Source organism: Pinus tabuliformis, chromosome X, assembly GCF_031772625.1.
Source record: "Pinus tabuliformis cultivar Carrire ecotype Pingquan chromosome X, CPIR1, whole genome shotgun sequence".
Taxonomy (NCBI): Eukaryota; Viridiplantae; Streptophyta; class Pinopsida; order Pinales; family Pinaceae; genus Pinus; species Pinus tabuliformis.
In genome coordinates this window covers 319905609-319921993 of record NC_142308.1, presented here as the reverse complement: position 1 = coordinate 319921993, position 16385 = coordinate 319905609, and the positions used below count along the sequence as shown (strand labels likewise).

General features: G+C 36.1%; 1 protein-coding gene across 2 annotated transcripts in view; it reads right to left on the bottom strand.

Annotated features, from left to right (window-relative positions):
- The window catches only part of LOC149139742 (zerumbone synthase-like), a 187180-nt gene extending 172703 nt beyond the window's left edge, over positions 1-14477 (bottom strand). The window contains exons 1-2 of one of the 2 annotated variants that reach the window (XM_089448557.1): positions 14322-14459; positions 7973-8048 (exon numbers count right to left, since the gene is read on the bottom strand). In XM_089448557.1, the coding sequence (XP_089304683.1) occupies positions 7973-8048; positions 14322-14370 (125 nt within the window). In that variant the 5' untranslated portion in view covers positions 14371-14459. Of the gene's footprint in view, positions 1-7972; positions 8049-14321 lie in introns of both variants that reach the window. The other variant, XM_089448558.1, reaches the window with a different exon arrangement.
- Positions 14478-16385: the final 1908 nt, after the last annotated feature.

Here is a 16385-nt window from a genome sequence, read left to right as displayed (position 1 = left end):
AAAGCCGAACCAATCTGACCCAACAACCAGCTCTAGAATCACCCAGAAGGCTAACTGTTTGAACTAATTCACCTAATCTGGATCATTGCAGGTCATGAACTAAGGCTTAGCGATGACATCGCAAGGGAGAAATGTGTTTGGACTAATCATCGCAATAAACGTCTCGAAGAATTGCGCTGAGACCTAAATTTCAACTGTCACGGGAAACAGGTGTACACCGGTGACAATGTCGCAATGATATAGTTCATGATAGGGAATCGTTGCACATTTTAAGGGTTTACTTGCAACGATGCAGAAACTTAGGAAAAAAGGGTCAATCTTTAGCATTAGAGAGCACTTGCTTAATCTTCTTGCATGAGTGGGAAGAAATGGACATGTTTATCTGATGTATGACACAACGGAGGGACTGAGATGAGGTCAGTGACAAATTACTGTGTAACAGATGACATTTTTTAAATGAGATCGACACAATATTAGAACTTTCCTCAAGACTCCTTTTCGTAAAGTTGTGTCCCTCGAGCCCGAAAGAGTAGAAAACAATACTCGAGAGAACCACTTGACCATTACGACCAAGGAGTACCTTTCGTAAATAATGTTCGTGACCCGAAAATGTAAAAAAGCGATCAAAGACACAACGTTTCATAACTGAAAATCAAACTTGAAACGAAAAAAGCCAGCCATCTTTTCACATTTATACGGTCGAAAAAGAGCTGAAAGTGGACCGCCTTTTTATTCTGTTTAACGAGTTAAAAAGGGAAAAATACTCGGCAATCTTTTCATCTTTTATGAGTCAGAAAAGAGCTTAAGGGTGACTCATCCTAGAGGAACGAGTGGTATAAAGGGTAGAAACTAGTTCCGGCAATGGTGGAACTGCTCAAAACATGTAATGGTCAAGAAGCTAGCTAATAAAACCACTCATTGTTGTGGTCCCTCACGAAAGTAAAAACAACCAGGTGAAAGCATATGATCGGCCAAAGAGATGGTGGTGATGGAATGAAACAACCAAGGCTCATCTAGCAGAATGTAGGGGATAAAAACGACAATCATGAGATGTCAATCAGGTATGGGTTCATTTTTACACAAGCTTGAACCATGGAGAACTCTGCTTGGATTCGAAATTGTGAAGTAGGAAAGTGTTCCCTCTGCAGAAAGAGGAAACCCCTCTAGCCCTAGAGTGGGTCTAGTCACAGCAAAACAAAACAACAATCAATTTCCTTAAATAGTCATCATTGGAGGCCTACCTCAAGACCGGTGTTTGGTGAAGCTTTCTTTGTGTCACTCTAGCTTCCATTTCCTTCTCCTTAATGAGCAATCGACCTGAAACAACACATGAAAACAACAAAGCACATAACCAAGAACAACAATGATCTATTTACTTATAAAGTCAAGGAATCATAAGCTATCAAGTAAATTGTATACAAGATATAGGAAATCATTATTGATTGTATTAAAATAAATCAAGAGCAAAGCTTACAACCAAGCCTTGATGTCACAAGCCTTCTCAGAGGGTCCAGTCGGTATGTTCCTTCAAGCATTCACTCTCAAAAATGGGTATCCCAAATGGGTAATATCTCTCTCTCACTCACAAACTCTAATGCAAGATTAAGGCATTCCAAACTCTCTTACCAAACTATCAACAATTCCACACTTGTCAAACTCACACCAAAGCTATCTAATCTACTTCAATCCAACTAGCAACCTGTAACTAGGAACTAGCTGATCATAGCAATGGTGAGTGCTTTTATAGGAGGAGGAGCCTCCATGAAATGAGGGAGAGGGAGCTTATCCTCAAGGGAGGTTTCGTAAAATGCAGAACTACCATCCCAGAAGAGGAAAGGTGAACCAATATGACCCAACAACCAGCTCTAGAATCATCCAAAAGGTCAACTGTTTGAACTAATTCACCTAATCTGGATCATCGCAGGTCATGAACTAGGGCTTAGCGATGACATCGCAAGGGAGCAATGTGTTCGGACCAATCGTCGCAATAAACATCTAGAATACTTGCGTCGAGCCCTAGATTTTGACCGCCGCAGGAAACAAGTGTCCACCTGTGACGATGTCGCAACGATACAGTTCATGAGAGGGAACCATTGCACATTTTAAGGGTTTACTTGCGACGATGCAGAAACTTAGGAAAAAAGGGTCAATCTTCAGCATTAGAGAGCACTTGCTTAATGTTCTTGAACGAGTGGGAAGATATGGACATGTTTATTTGATGTATGACACAACGGAGGGACTGAGATGAGGTCAGTGACAAATTACTGTGTAACAGATGCCCCCTAAAGCATGAAGCCTGAGAGAGTGGGAGGGGTGAAATGCTTTACAAAATCATAACCGAACTAGAACACCACCACAAAGAACCTATAGGCGCAAGTACAACTGATATCTCTGATAGTGAAATACATGTATTCTAGGCATGGGCACATCCATCCAAAAGACATATGAAATGTGGTCTATGGTATGGACGCAGCCACCCAGTTGATAAGACCATATATAATGATAAAGGTATGGTCGCAACCATCCGTGAAGACTCAGGTATGGTCACAGCCATCCAATCAAAGAGTCATGTATGTAATCAAAAACCAATCCACGCAACCTAAACATATGTAATCTTATTCTGGGGTCTTGAAACCCTAACCGATCATAGTATAAGTTCTAGCATGCGAATAGATGTGCTGAAGTCGAGCATGATAGAAAGTTGCTTAATTACCGGTCAATGATGGAAACTGTTAACAAGCGCGAGAGAGACCACCAATAATGTCAATGGTTCTCTAGGTATTGCTAGTACAATTCACTAAGTGTGAAATATGATCTGAAGTTGAACACTCATGGAATCACCCAATCAAAGACCAATGATGAGAGTTCGTCATCAAGTGCGAAGAACTTGCCATTAAGGCATGCAAGCTCCAAGGTATCGAAAGGGATCTCTAGATCAACCTCCTGGATAATGAGTTGGTGTTGACAGGAGGCGATTCGTCACAAGAGGACCATAATGTTCCCCCTCTCAACGACGCGAGATAAGGAACAAGTGGTAGATGGTGAAATAAAGCATCAGAGGAGGAGGTAAGGGTGTGAACTGCAGAAGAATTATACTCTTGAACATATCGGCGACACGACTCTGGAATGTGGCAGCATTTTTGTACCAAGGGATCGGAGGTCTAACAAAGACAACATGGATCAGATGGAATGATGCAAAATGGCAACCCAAAACCTCGGAAGGCTAATGACGATGTGAGGATATCCCAACCCAACAAGAAGCAAAAGTGTCGATGTTCAAGAGTGACTAGTTGCCATAGGTAACCAATGATGACTTCCAAATTTTCCCCCATCATTGCTGGCGAGTACCCCAATTATTTTTGAAAAACAAGCTTGAAGGGGATAACATATGCTTGTGATATAAGTCCAACCTTCGGACAAATCCAACCTAGTGATAGTTTAACGAGCCTTAGGGAGGAGAAGCTTGAGTCTTGTCATGGTGACAAGTCCAATGTCATCAGGGTTTAACAAGTTCGACATAGGTAAAACTTGAAGTCTTTTTCATGTTTAGAGAGTTTGAAAAAGACATGGAAAAGAAAACTCCAGGGGGGTCCTTTTTCATAAATTTGTGTCCCTTGAGCCAGAAAAAGTAGAAAACAATACTCAAGAGAACCGCTTGACCATTACGACCAAGGAGTACTTTTCATAATTAATGTTCCTGACCCAAAAATGTAAAAAAGTGATCAGAGACACAACGTTTCATAACCAAAAATCAAACTTGAAACGACAAAAGCCTAACCATCTTTTCGCATTTATATAGTTGGAAAAGAGTTGAAAGTGGACCGCCTTTTTATTCAATTTAACGAGTTAAAAAGGGAAAAATACTCAGCAACCTTTTCATCTTTTACGAGTCAGAAAAGAGCTTAAAGGTGACTCGTCCTAGAGGAATGAGTGGTATAAAGGGTACCAACTGGTTCCGGCAATGGTGGCACTGCTCAAAACATGTAATGGTCAAGAGGCTGGCTAATAAAACCACTCATCATTGTGGTCCCTCAAGAAAGGAAAAACAACCAGGTGAAAGCATATGATCGGCCAAAGAGATGGTGGCAGTGGAATGAAACAACCAAGGCTCATCTAGCAGAATGTAGTGGATAAAAATGGCAATCACGAGATGTAAATTGGGTATTGGTTCATTTTTACACAAGCTTGAACCATGGAGAACTCCACTTGGATTCGGTTTCATGTTTACACAACCTTGAAATGAAAAACTTTGCTTGTTATAAGTTCGCATGCCCCCAGCATAATGATGTAAATCAAGGTACATGCCCCCCAAGCTTCATTGCATTTGACGAGGAGGATGGAATGAAGGTTCACTTTCGAGATCTTGGAAAGACTCGATTCAGATATTACGAGATCTTAATCAAAGACTCAATTTGGAAAAGGGAGTTGTTTCATTTTTTAATGAGGTTGACACGGTAAAAGAACTATCCTCATAACCCTTGTTTCATTTTTTAACGAGCTTGAAAAAATACAAGGAACTATGCCCCATGATCCCTGTTTCATTTTTTTAATGAGGTTGACACAAGATCAGAACTATCCTCGGACACCTATTCATGGGCCATGACTCCCAAGAGATCTTCACTGGATGGAAGAAACACACTCTGGGAGGAATACATGTCATTGGGCACCAACGACAGATCGGGTTCCAATGCCCCCAGTACATGATGTACGAGACCATCTGCATGATCATCAACAGATGCAGAGATGGAACGTGTAGCCATATAATTGACTTGTGGCGGGGAAGGCACTGCTTGTGGACAAGAACTGATAGGAGACGATGGTTGTACAGGAGGTATCTGGTGACTAAAGAATGATAATTGATCTATAGTCACAATTCTTCCATCGTGTGGAAAACAAACCACACGAAAAAGTGAAGAAACAAGAGCCCCCATGACATAAATATAGTGACGGCCAAGGCGAAGACTGAAATCTAAGGCAACTTGGACGACCATCACGCCTATACAGACGGTTTTGCCTCCCAAAGTAACTAGGAACTTTGGAAGGATCCCCAAAGGTTGACTAGTTCCTCCGTCGAAAGGCAACAGATTTTGAGTAACAGGCACAAGTTGTGGGGAGCCCAAAGCTTGCCAAGTAGTGGAAGGCATAAGACTAACAGATGCACCTTCGTCCAAGAGAGTGTGGGGTACTTCCTTATTATAGGCATGTATGGTTATTTGGAAAGGCACATAGGATGGAAGGCGGAATGAAGTCAAGCGACTCCAGTTGAAGGAGACGACAAAACTACTTGGTGGGGGCATCGTGTGAGTGTCCCCCTGCTCTACAAGAATTGAAGAAGGACTCTCTTAATCCGCTAGGATAGGAGGGTTGTTCTTGGACTCAAGAGAATCTGATAAGACGAGAAGAACATGAGCAGTGTGATCGTGATGCTCTTCTAGAGAAGAGTGAACAACGGGTGGTGAACCCAAGTCGACACTCTTTCCGACTAATGGTTGGTCAGGAACAGGCTTGGCATAGCCAAGCTCGGGAAAAGGAGGATGGATAAGAGAAGAATCCATATCTATCTCTTTGTCAATGGGGAGAGGGTCTAAAGAGAGCCTCTGATAACCAACTAGAAGCGGAGGGGAAGAAGCTGTAAGACCTTCCAAAATAGCGGAAGCTTGATCCAGGAGCGGACAAAGGTGAAGGAGATGGTTACCTTCACAGAGCCTACAGGGGAATCTAATCTTCTCTGTCTTCTTACCGCTGCCAGTTGAGAGGGTAGCATCATCATGAGCTTCAGAGGATGACGAGGGGTGAGCCGGATCGTGAGGCCAAACTTCTAAAATCCTAGGAATGCCAGGACAATCATGAAGAAGATGGTCACCCTTGCACAATTTACAAGGAAACTTAACCTTCCGCGGGGGAGCAAAAGTTGGCACAACCTGCAATGTACTCAGAAAATAAGCTGCATGTGTGGCCTGACACTTATCCAACTTCTTCTTCTTCTTTGTCTTCCTCTTCTTCTTTTTAGCCTCCTGGTTACTAGAGGTAGAACTTTCACCAAGCGAAGGAAGAAAGGGGGATGAAGAAACAAGGGAAGAAGGCCTAGGCTCAATCCTCGAATCATCGTGCCATGATTCAAATGAAGGAGATGGTGGAACAGGAGTCATGACGCTTGAGACCACCGAGGTTGAAAACAACCAAACGGGAAAACCGATGGTTAATCTAGGCAAGGACAATGTTGCCATATACGGAGCACCGGCATTTCCAAAAGGAGGAAACGGACCAGGAGTTCCATCTGGGGGGAATACCTTGGCCGGTAGACTCAGGGAAGGTTACCATCGAGAATGAGCCTAAAAAATGTATGCGCATTGTAATCAAGAACTCTAACTGTAACCAGGAATAATTCATGGGCAGTAAGTTTTATGACAGAGGAACAAAACCTGACCTTTTCATGTTTCAAGAGTCAAGAAAAGGATGAAAAGGTGACTCTATCTCTTTTGAGGTTTAATGAGCCTGAAAGGACAAGTGCTCAAATGATCCTTTTCTTTTAAGGAGTCGAAAAGGAACGAAAGTGACTACTCTAGAGAACTAGGCAAAAGTTTTACCAGACAAACCATAAAACTGCATATACACCTTGGTGATCAAATGAAAGTGAAATGACCAAGGACTTTCTGTATGGCAGTCAATCTTCCCGAATTTTGTGTTCGGTGCATTATGGTTCGTAAGGCGGCAAACACAGCTTCCTATGGATGTATGATGATAGCCTAGTGGGGTCTCCCTATATATACTCGATGGTACGGGGAGCTCAAGTCCGTATTAGCAGCTATTGAGTCACAGAAGGAGGAAATCACCCAACCTTAAGAAAGAACAATAGTGACTAGGTTTAACAACGCCGGAGCACATCTCTAGCCTAGACCTCTAAATAATGTGCGTTAAGTTCCAATGTGTTTTTAGGTTTATTCAATCGATTTTAAGAGTTAATCTTGGATTAAGTTTCAGTTTTCAGGCCCTACGGAATGTATTTTCACAATTCATAGGATGCAGCTACAATGAGTAAAGCACCATTCATTTCGATGAACAACAACCCAAAGGAGGGTAAAGAGTTCATTTCCAAACAAATGCAAACCAAGACAAGCAAGTGCAAGAACTAAGAAAAACAATGCATCAACACATTAATCCTACAGTGCATCGATACTACTAATGAAATATTTAAAGTTCGCTTTCCAATTTCTCAAACATGAAAATTTAATGCAAATGTACTTTCTCAATGAAACCCTTAACGGAGCTAGGTTACACAGTCTAAAACACAAGACTCACTCAATGAAATCAAAGAGAAGGTACCTTAACCAAAAGTAATCAAAACAATCTGATGAGAGACAAGAAACAACAGGGGATAAACAAGACTGATGGATTCAGGAGGTAAAGTTGTAAAAACAACTTTACAGGAATCATCGCAGGTGTTACACTGACAACTTAAGACTAGTCGCAAGAGTACACCTATTTTCAGAGATGTCATCGCAAGAATACACCTATTTTTAGAGACGGTCCGATTTCAGGAATCATCGCAGGGATTAAACTAGCAACCTAAGACAAAAGCCAAATCATCACAGGCACAAAGCTAGAACATCAGCGACGTTGTCGCAGCTGTTAAGCTATCTTCAGTGACGATCTTACTTAAAGAAAAAGACAAAATAAAATCACCTAAATGACACTAGATTGATCTTCCAAATAGTCAAAGGGAATCCCAGATTGACCCAGGTTACCCAGAAAACTGAAGGTGCAACCCCAAAATTCAAGAGACACTAAATCAAACCTAGAGTAAATAAGAAGAGAACATATGAAGGAGTCCCCAGTGGAGTTGCCAACTTGTGTAAGTAGGAAACTATTCCCTCTGCGGATAGCGGCAACCCCTCTAGCCCTAGAGTGTGTCTAGTCACAACAAAACAAAACAGCAATCGATTTCATTAAATAGTCATTGTTGGAGGCCTACCTCAAAACCGGTGTTTGGTGAAGCTTTCGTTGCATCACTCCGGCTTCCATTTCCTTCTCCTTAATGAGCAATCGACCTAAAACACAACAAGAAAATAATAGAGCACGTAACCGAGAATAACAATGATCTATTTACTTATAAAGTCAAGGAATCATAAGCTATCAAGTAAATTGTACACAAGATATAGGAAATTGTTATTGATTGTATTAAAATAAATCAAGAGGAAAGCTTACAACCAAGCATTGACATTGCAAGCCTTCTAAGAGCATCCAACTGGTACATTCCTTCAAGCATTCACTCCCAAAAATGGGTCTCCCAAATGGGTAATCTCTCTCTCTCTCACTCACAAACTATAATGCAAGGTTAAGGCACTCCACAATCTCTTACCAAACTATCAGCAATTCCACACTTGTCAAACTCACACCAAAGCTATCTAATTTGCTTCAATCCAACTAGCAATCTGTAACTGGGAACTAGCTGATCATAGAAATGGTGAGTGTTTTTATAGGAGGAGGAGCCTCCATGAAATGAGGGAAAGGGAGCTTATTCTCAAGGGAGGTTTCGTAAAAGGTAGAACTACCATCCCAGAGGAGGAAAGGCGAACCAATCTAACCCAACAACCAGCTCTAGAATCACCTAAAAGGCCGACTGTTTGAACTAATTCGCTTAATTTGAATCGTCGCAGGTCATGAACTAGAGCTTAGTGACAACATCGCAAGGGAGAAATGTGTTTGGACCAATCGTCGAAATAAACATATGGAAGACTTGCACTGAACCCTAAAATTCGACCGTCGCAGGAAACAGGTGTACAACTGCGATGATGTCGTAACGATACAATTCATGACAGGGAACCATCACACATTTTAAGGGTTTACTTGCGACGATGTAGAAACTTAGGCAAAAAGGGTCAATCTTCAGCATTAGAGAGCACTTGCTTAATCTTCTTGCATGAGTGGGAAGATATGAAAATGTTTATCTGATGTATGACACAGCGGAGGGACTGAGATGAGGTCAGTGACAAATTACCTTGTAACAGGCCCAAGTACATTATAGTTTCCACAGACTATTTCACAAAATGGGCCGGGGCGATGTCGAAATTAAATAATAGAGGCAAGACGACTGCACTTTGATTTTTCAACCACGTGGTTGCTCGGTTTGGTGTACCACGGGCTATAGTTACAGATCATGGGTCGCATTTTCGCAATCACATGATGAGTGAGTTAACTCCCAAATTAGAACTTTTGCATGATAGTTCTACTCCTTATTATCCACAAGCTAATGGACAAGCTGAGGCCATCAACAAAGTTCTGAAGCAAATGCTTCAAATAATGATAGGGGTTCATAAACAAAACTGGCATTTAATCTTGTACTCTACTTTGTGGGCATATTGAACCTCGGTGAGGAATGAAACTAGATTCACACCCTTTCAATTGGTGTATGGTTGGGAGGAAATCTTGTAGATATAATGTGAAATTTCATCTCTCAAACTCGTGATTGACTTGTTACCCAACACTTCTGATGAAGAATCGTGTTTATTATAACTCATCCAGCTGGATGAAACCCGTCGTGAAGCCGCATTGGCTAACAAAACACATAAGAAACAAATGAAGGCACAATACGGCAGAAATGTCAGGCCTTGCGTTTTATCAGAAGGAGACCTGGTCTTGCTTAATCATCAGGAAGCTAATAAACTTGGAGCAGGAAAATTTGAACTACTATGGATGGGTCCTTATATTGTCAATCGTATTTTGGCAAAAGGTGCCTATGAGTTGGTGGATTATGATGGAATTCCATTACCGCAGCCCCGAAATGGGTTGTACCTCAAACTTTACTATGCTTAATTGAGTGTAGTAAAATCATTGTATATATGCTTTAATTGCATGTGTGTGTGTTAGTGTGTCTTTTAGAGTTTTTATGTGGTTAAGTAATCCGCTTTGCATTTGTTGTAGATGTCAAAATATTTGGAACCATTTGTTGGTTACATCCATTAAAAAAAGAATCCAAGATAAATTAAAAAAAATCAAAGTCAAAGGAAAACTGAAAATTTTTATAATGTAATTAAAGAAAAAAAAAACTAGATAGAAAATAAAAGAATATAAAAATAGAACAATTTTTTTTAACTCATATTATTACAAAAGTTTAAAAAAATGAGAGACACCATAGAGATTAAACACACAACCAATCACCCATTGATTTCTTTATTGATCATAACAAATACAAATATATAAGACATAAATAAATGACTTTGACACATGTAGATCACAACTACAACTCATAGTTAAAAAATAACAACATCTAGACTAAAAGCATTATTTTTTTTTATCTATCTTGATGATGAGCCATAGTGGATGGCTCAAAACGTCAATACAAAGAACTATGGATGCAATAATCCCGAAAAAAAACTCTACACAATAATAAAATGATAAATAAATTATTTTAAATAAACAAAAAAACTTTTACAAAATATAAAACACAAAAATGTGTGAAAATAATAAATATTAAAGTAAAATTAGAAACTTAAAAAATAATACCACTTTTATTAATTATAATAATAAGGCATTAATATAAATAATATAACATTAATCAATCTCATATATATATATATATATATAATTTAGAAAATGTTCAAAAACTTAAAAGAATTTCTTAAGAAAATAATTAAAATAATAAATAAATTTGACATTTTAGATAATAGTCTGACATTTATTGTTAAAAATATAAAATTTAAATTTTTAAATATATTAAAATTTTTTTATCTTAATTTAAATTTTTTTAAATATTAATAGATCTTTTCTTTAATATTTATTTAATATAATATTAATATTTTAAATAGATTTGTATTTTTACATTAGAAAAGTGTTCGGAAGGTGAGGATTATGTTAGCCTATTATCACTAGTATAATCATGACTCTCTTCTCCTTCATGTAAAAGATGTTCACTCAAAGTCATAATTATTAAATCCTAAAAGATCATATATAACGCTTTCATATATGATAATGACAACCATATAAAATAATATTTTAATATATGACAACAAGAACTTGGAGGAAGTTCATCATACAAATATCTTGGAATAGATATCTATCACACTTTTAGCTAAAATTATAGCACTGAGAAAAGAATAAAAGGAGGATGGAAAGCTTATTATGACCTTGAAAACAATTCTAAGTTCATAGATATTTGAATATGGAATAAAAGAAACTCCTCTTATTTTATATAGATGTGAAGTTTGGGGTTGCACTGGGAAGTGATCCAAAAGAAGTTCATGTCAAGATTAAAGAAATACCCTTATCATATTCTCATGGTTGAAGATCCCCTTTCGCCCATTGAAAGCATGACTATGACTAGGTATTTTATGTATAAGCTAGAATTAAAGAACATGGAGCAAAAAAAGTTTTCTAAAATTCCTTCTAGCCAAAACAACCACATTCTGTATACACTTGGAGGCAGGTATACCTTTGGAGGATAAAGGAGGAGATCATTTTGTAGAACAAGGATAATATTGAAATATTATTACATCAAAGTTTAAGGAAAACTTGCAAAGTGCTAAAAAAGTTAGAATAAGTAGCTCGTGAACCCAAATCTCTAAAGTAAAAATAAAAAATATATTTTTCTTCATTCATGTAAGGAAAGAAATAAACTTTACTAAACTAAAAAAAAAATAGGAACTTCATATTGCAATTAGATGTTTGGCCAATTCAGAAAACACTATAGGTTGAAAAATTCTATCAACTTTACAAAAATAAGAGAGTTGAAGATGAAAAACATTTTTGTTGACCTTCAATGTCAACAAACCTATAACCATCCAAAACTTTTTTCAATATAATTTTTCGAGCATAAAATTAAAATATTAAATAATCTCTTATTTTTTAAAATCTGAAAATTTAGTAAAACATTAATCATTATCACCAACAATAACATAATTTAGATTATTTAGATTATTTTTAGTTAATTAAAGTTTATGTATTTTAAATTTAATAAAACAAAATAATAACCAAACATTTAAAAGCAATCAATTTTATCAATATAATATTACATATAGTTAAATTTTATTAAAACCTACAAAACTTATTTAAAGAACTAAGGCAACGAAGTCTATGTTTAGTGGGACTTCTTATTGGGGACCTTGCTGAAATAAAGATAGTGTGAGTTAGAGTTATTGAATTCATCTAGATTGTGGATTTATGAATATTTTGGAATTTGGTTAATTATTTGATCTTCTTCTGAAATATTGTTTTACATTGTTCCGAATTATCTGATTTTAAAATATTCTCAAAATTCATCATCTAAATAAAAATACACAAATTAAACCAAAAAACCAAAGAGTTAGAAAGTGAGCCGACGGGTGCTCATGGTTACTATAATTTATAAAAGTAAGGTGTATCCTTCTACGTTCGGTTGCGGGCTGCGGAGGTGGCACACAACGGTAGCAATCGATCAGTGCAGAGATTGTCAGTGCCCACAATTCTCGTTAACGCGAACCTCTGTTGTTTCTATGCTCGTAGACGCTTATCTATGAGACACGCCCGGCCACTGGATTGAGAAGAGAAAAAGAAAAGGGTGGGGCTTTGTAAGGCGAGTTGCCATTAATATGTAAAGTGGAGTCCTCACTTTTACAGAAAATATTGAGAACTTAGTAGGTTTATAATGGGTTTAGTTACCCATTCTCCTAGATTAAAAAAAAGAATTTATAATGGGTTTGTGGTTTTTTAGTTTATTGCGGAAGAATTTTTAAGTCAATTTAATTGGTTTGTGAATTTGTTTTGAAATTTTAGTAAAATTTGATAATTTTTTTTGTAAATATCAGTTATAATTATCAAATTTCAACATTTTAGGTATCTTATTCTACTAACAAATAATTACCACTAACAAACAATAACAAGTTTTTTTTGAAATTTCTTAACCTAAATTTTGACTATTTTTTTGACGGTGCAGACAATTCTTCAAACATTTATCATTTGATGCTCATAAAATACGGCATAAACAATAAATAAGATCAAAACGCCTGACTCTATAAAGTTAATCTTATTTAAAAAAATAAAAACATAGGTCATTAATAAAAAATATAAACTAAAAACATGTTTAGTGTAGATTTAGATTTTTTTAGAAATGTTATAAACACTGAATGATTTTATTTATAAGATATAAATTAATTAGTTTATGGGAAGTTAACTGGATTAAGAAGAGAAAAAGAAAAGGGTGGGGCTTTGTAAGGAGAGTTGCCATTAATATGGAAAACGTTGAGAATTTAGTAAGTTTATAATGGGTTTGTTGTTTTTTAGTTTATCGGAGAAGAATTTTTAAGTGAATTTAATTAGCTTGTGAATTTGTTTTGAAATTTCTGGAAATTTTGCAAAAAAAAATTTGTAAATCTAAATTATAATTATCAAATTTCAACATTTTGGGTATTTTATTCTATTAACAAATAATTACCACTAACAAACAATTACAAGTTTTTTTGAAACTTTTTTAAGCTAAATTTTGACTATTTTTTGATGGTGCAGACAATTCTTCAAACAATTATCATTTGATGCTCATAAAATACGGCATAGACAATAAATAAGATCAAAACGCCTGACTCTATAAATTTTATCTTATTTTAAAAAATAAAAACATAAGTTAAAAACATATTTAGTGTAGATTTAGATTTTTAGAAATTTTATAACACTGTATGATTTTATTTATAAGATATAAATTAACTAGTTTATAGGGAAGTTAATTGTGTTCCTGTAAATTAAAAATGACATTAAAATACAGTAAAGATGAGGAAATTAAACTATCATATAAAGAACGTTTAATCTCAACCAAACTTTGGCACAAAATTTTCAATAATCTTTGAAAACATGAACTCAAAATCATGGCTACTCCCATGTAATTTACAGTTCGATAAAAACATAGGTTATTAATAAAAAATGTTCGATAAAAACATAAGTTATTAATCAAAAATATAAATTAACATGTTTAGTGTAGATTTAGATTTTTTAGAAATTTTATAAACACTGTGATTTTATTTATAAGATATAAATTAACTAGTTTATGGGAAAGTTAATTGTGTTCCAGTAAATTAAAAATGACATTAAAATACAGTAAAGATGAGGAAATTAAACTAGAACGTTTAAGTTCAACCAAACTTTGGCACAAAATTTTCAATAATCTTTGAAAACATGAACTCAAAATCATGGCTACTCCCATGTAATTTACAGTTCGGGCTTTCCAAACACAAAAATTATAAAACACAGAAAAATCATGTACATTTTCAGGATACTGTGAAAGACAACTAGTCATGATTCATTGAACTCTCAAATAGACAGATGGCAAAAATATTAAGCGAGTCTGTTCGTGTTATTACCGTTGCTCCGCATGAATGTTGAGATTGCCAGCACAGGCACCAAATGCATCGACCTCTTCGATAGACATGGTTGGGAACGAGATTTGGGTAGTTAGATGACGCAGGAAGCCTCAGGTGCAATTACAGGGAGAGGTCGCTGCAGATATAGAAGTCATCAGAACAGAAGCACTCACAAGTCTGCCAGGTCCCAACCATGTCAACATCAATCAATAAAAGTTTATAATGATGTGGCTCTTTTTTATGGGATTCTTGTAGTCACAGGAACTTGAGGAATCTTTGCAGATAAGGATGTCAAAATCCATAAAAGTTTTGTGATAATGTGATTCTTCTTTGGATTTCAGTGATGCACTCACAAGTCTGCCAGGTCCCAACCATGTCAACATCAATCAACAAAGAAGTTTGTAATGATGTGGCTCTCCTTTATGGGATCCCTGTAGTTTATGGGATCCCTGTAGTTACAAGAACTTGAGGAATCTTTGCAGGTAAGCATGTCAAAATCCATAAAAGTTTTGTGATAATATGATTCTTCCTTGGATTTCAGTAATGCACTCACAAGTCTGCCAGGTCCCAACCATGTCAACATCAACTTATATCTATTCAACTTAATTTCATTTAGTATCTTTTCAACTTATTTACTGAATATTATTTTATTTTTATCCGATAAACAGCATATAAAAACATTTATCTAATAATTGATTTAATAATGGATTTAAATAGTGTTAAATATTTATTTAGCATAACAATTTTAATTTCTTAATCTAGTTATCGAGTAATTTCAATTCGCCCATGTTATTGTTATTATTATTATTTTATTTTTATAAAAATCTAATTAAAATAATTTCAATTCGCCTATGTTATTATTATTATTTTATTTTATAAAAATTTAATTATCTGAAATATTATTAGCATTTGGTTTTGGATGGGGTTGTGGTCGTAACTCTACATGGTAGATGTTAGAGTTTATCCATTTACATTTTGAAGTAGATGGCGGTAATGTTGATGTTAAAAACTTTTGGGATGCTCGTTAGGATGGTTGTATCACTTTGATTTTATGCTCTTCAACTCTACAAAAACCCTACCTTCATTCAAACATCCAACCAATCTTATTGGAAATCTAAGCTTTAATTAATGTTGGGTTTATGGCTTTTCCAATGAGTGGAAACTAGGGTTAAGCCTTCCATGCTTCCATCATTGGACATGTTCCATTTTTAAAAACTCTCAAAGCTTGTCAATGTGATATGGTTGATTGGGAAAAATATTTAAATTTGTATTTGATATGGTTTCTCATGTAGAGAATGGGGGAGTATGTAGAGAATGGGAGAGTATGAAAGGGTAGAAACTATTACACATATGTATTTGAGTATTCATTTTAACATTGATAATGTTACAAATAAATATATCACACAATTGAGACAATATCTCAACCCTGCACCAATTTAGGAAGCATATAATTGGAGATAAGCTATTGAGTCCAAGATATATCGAGTGTCTTATACTCGGAAACAAACTCTCTGTAGAGACACTCTATTAATCGTGACCAATAATGACAATAGCCACAAATATGATGAAACTTAAAATAAGTAGGAGCTACGTATATCAACACTCCCCCTTGATGATTGTAACAACACCTAGCCCCCTTAAATATTTTTAAGGGGATAGGGCGTCTACACCTAACCTCTAAGATTACTTTATGGAAGTGGGTTATCAAAATTCTTCTTCTTTCAGTGATCATAAAATTCTTTTATGAGATAATCATCATCTTTTGCTCATTGAGAGCTTTACAACTACAAAAATTTCATCCAAATCCAAGCTCTATAACTTGGATTTGTGATATCTTGGTGTGATATGTCATCATTTTGTTTCCGAACTGCCTTACATGTAAGGATTAGGAGTGTTTAGATGGATTCCACATAATATCCACATGATTTTATTTTCTAGCATCTATATCTAAGTCTCTTGTTAAACACTTTAGAATTTCCCAAATTCCCAAACTTTCACCCCTTGATAGAGGTCGATGCTTGATCTTTGACACTTGATAGATCTCGATGCCTAATTTGCGAAACT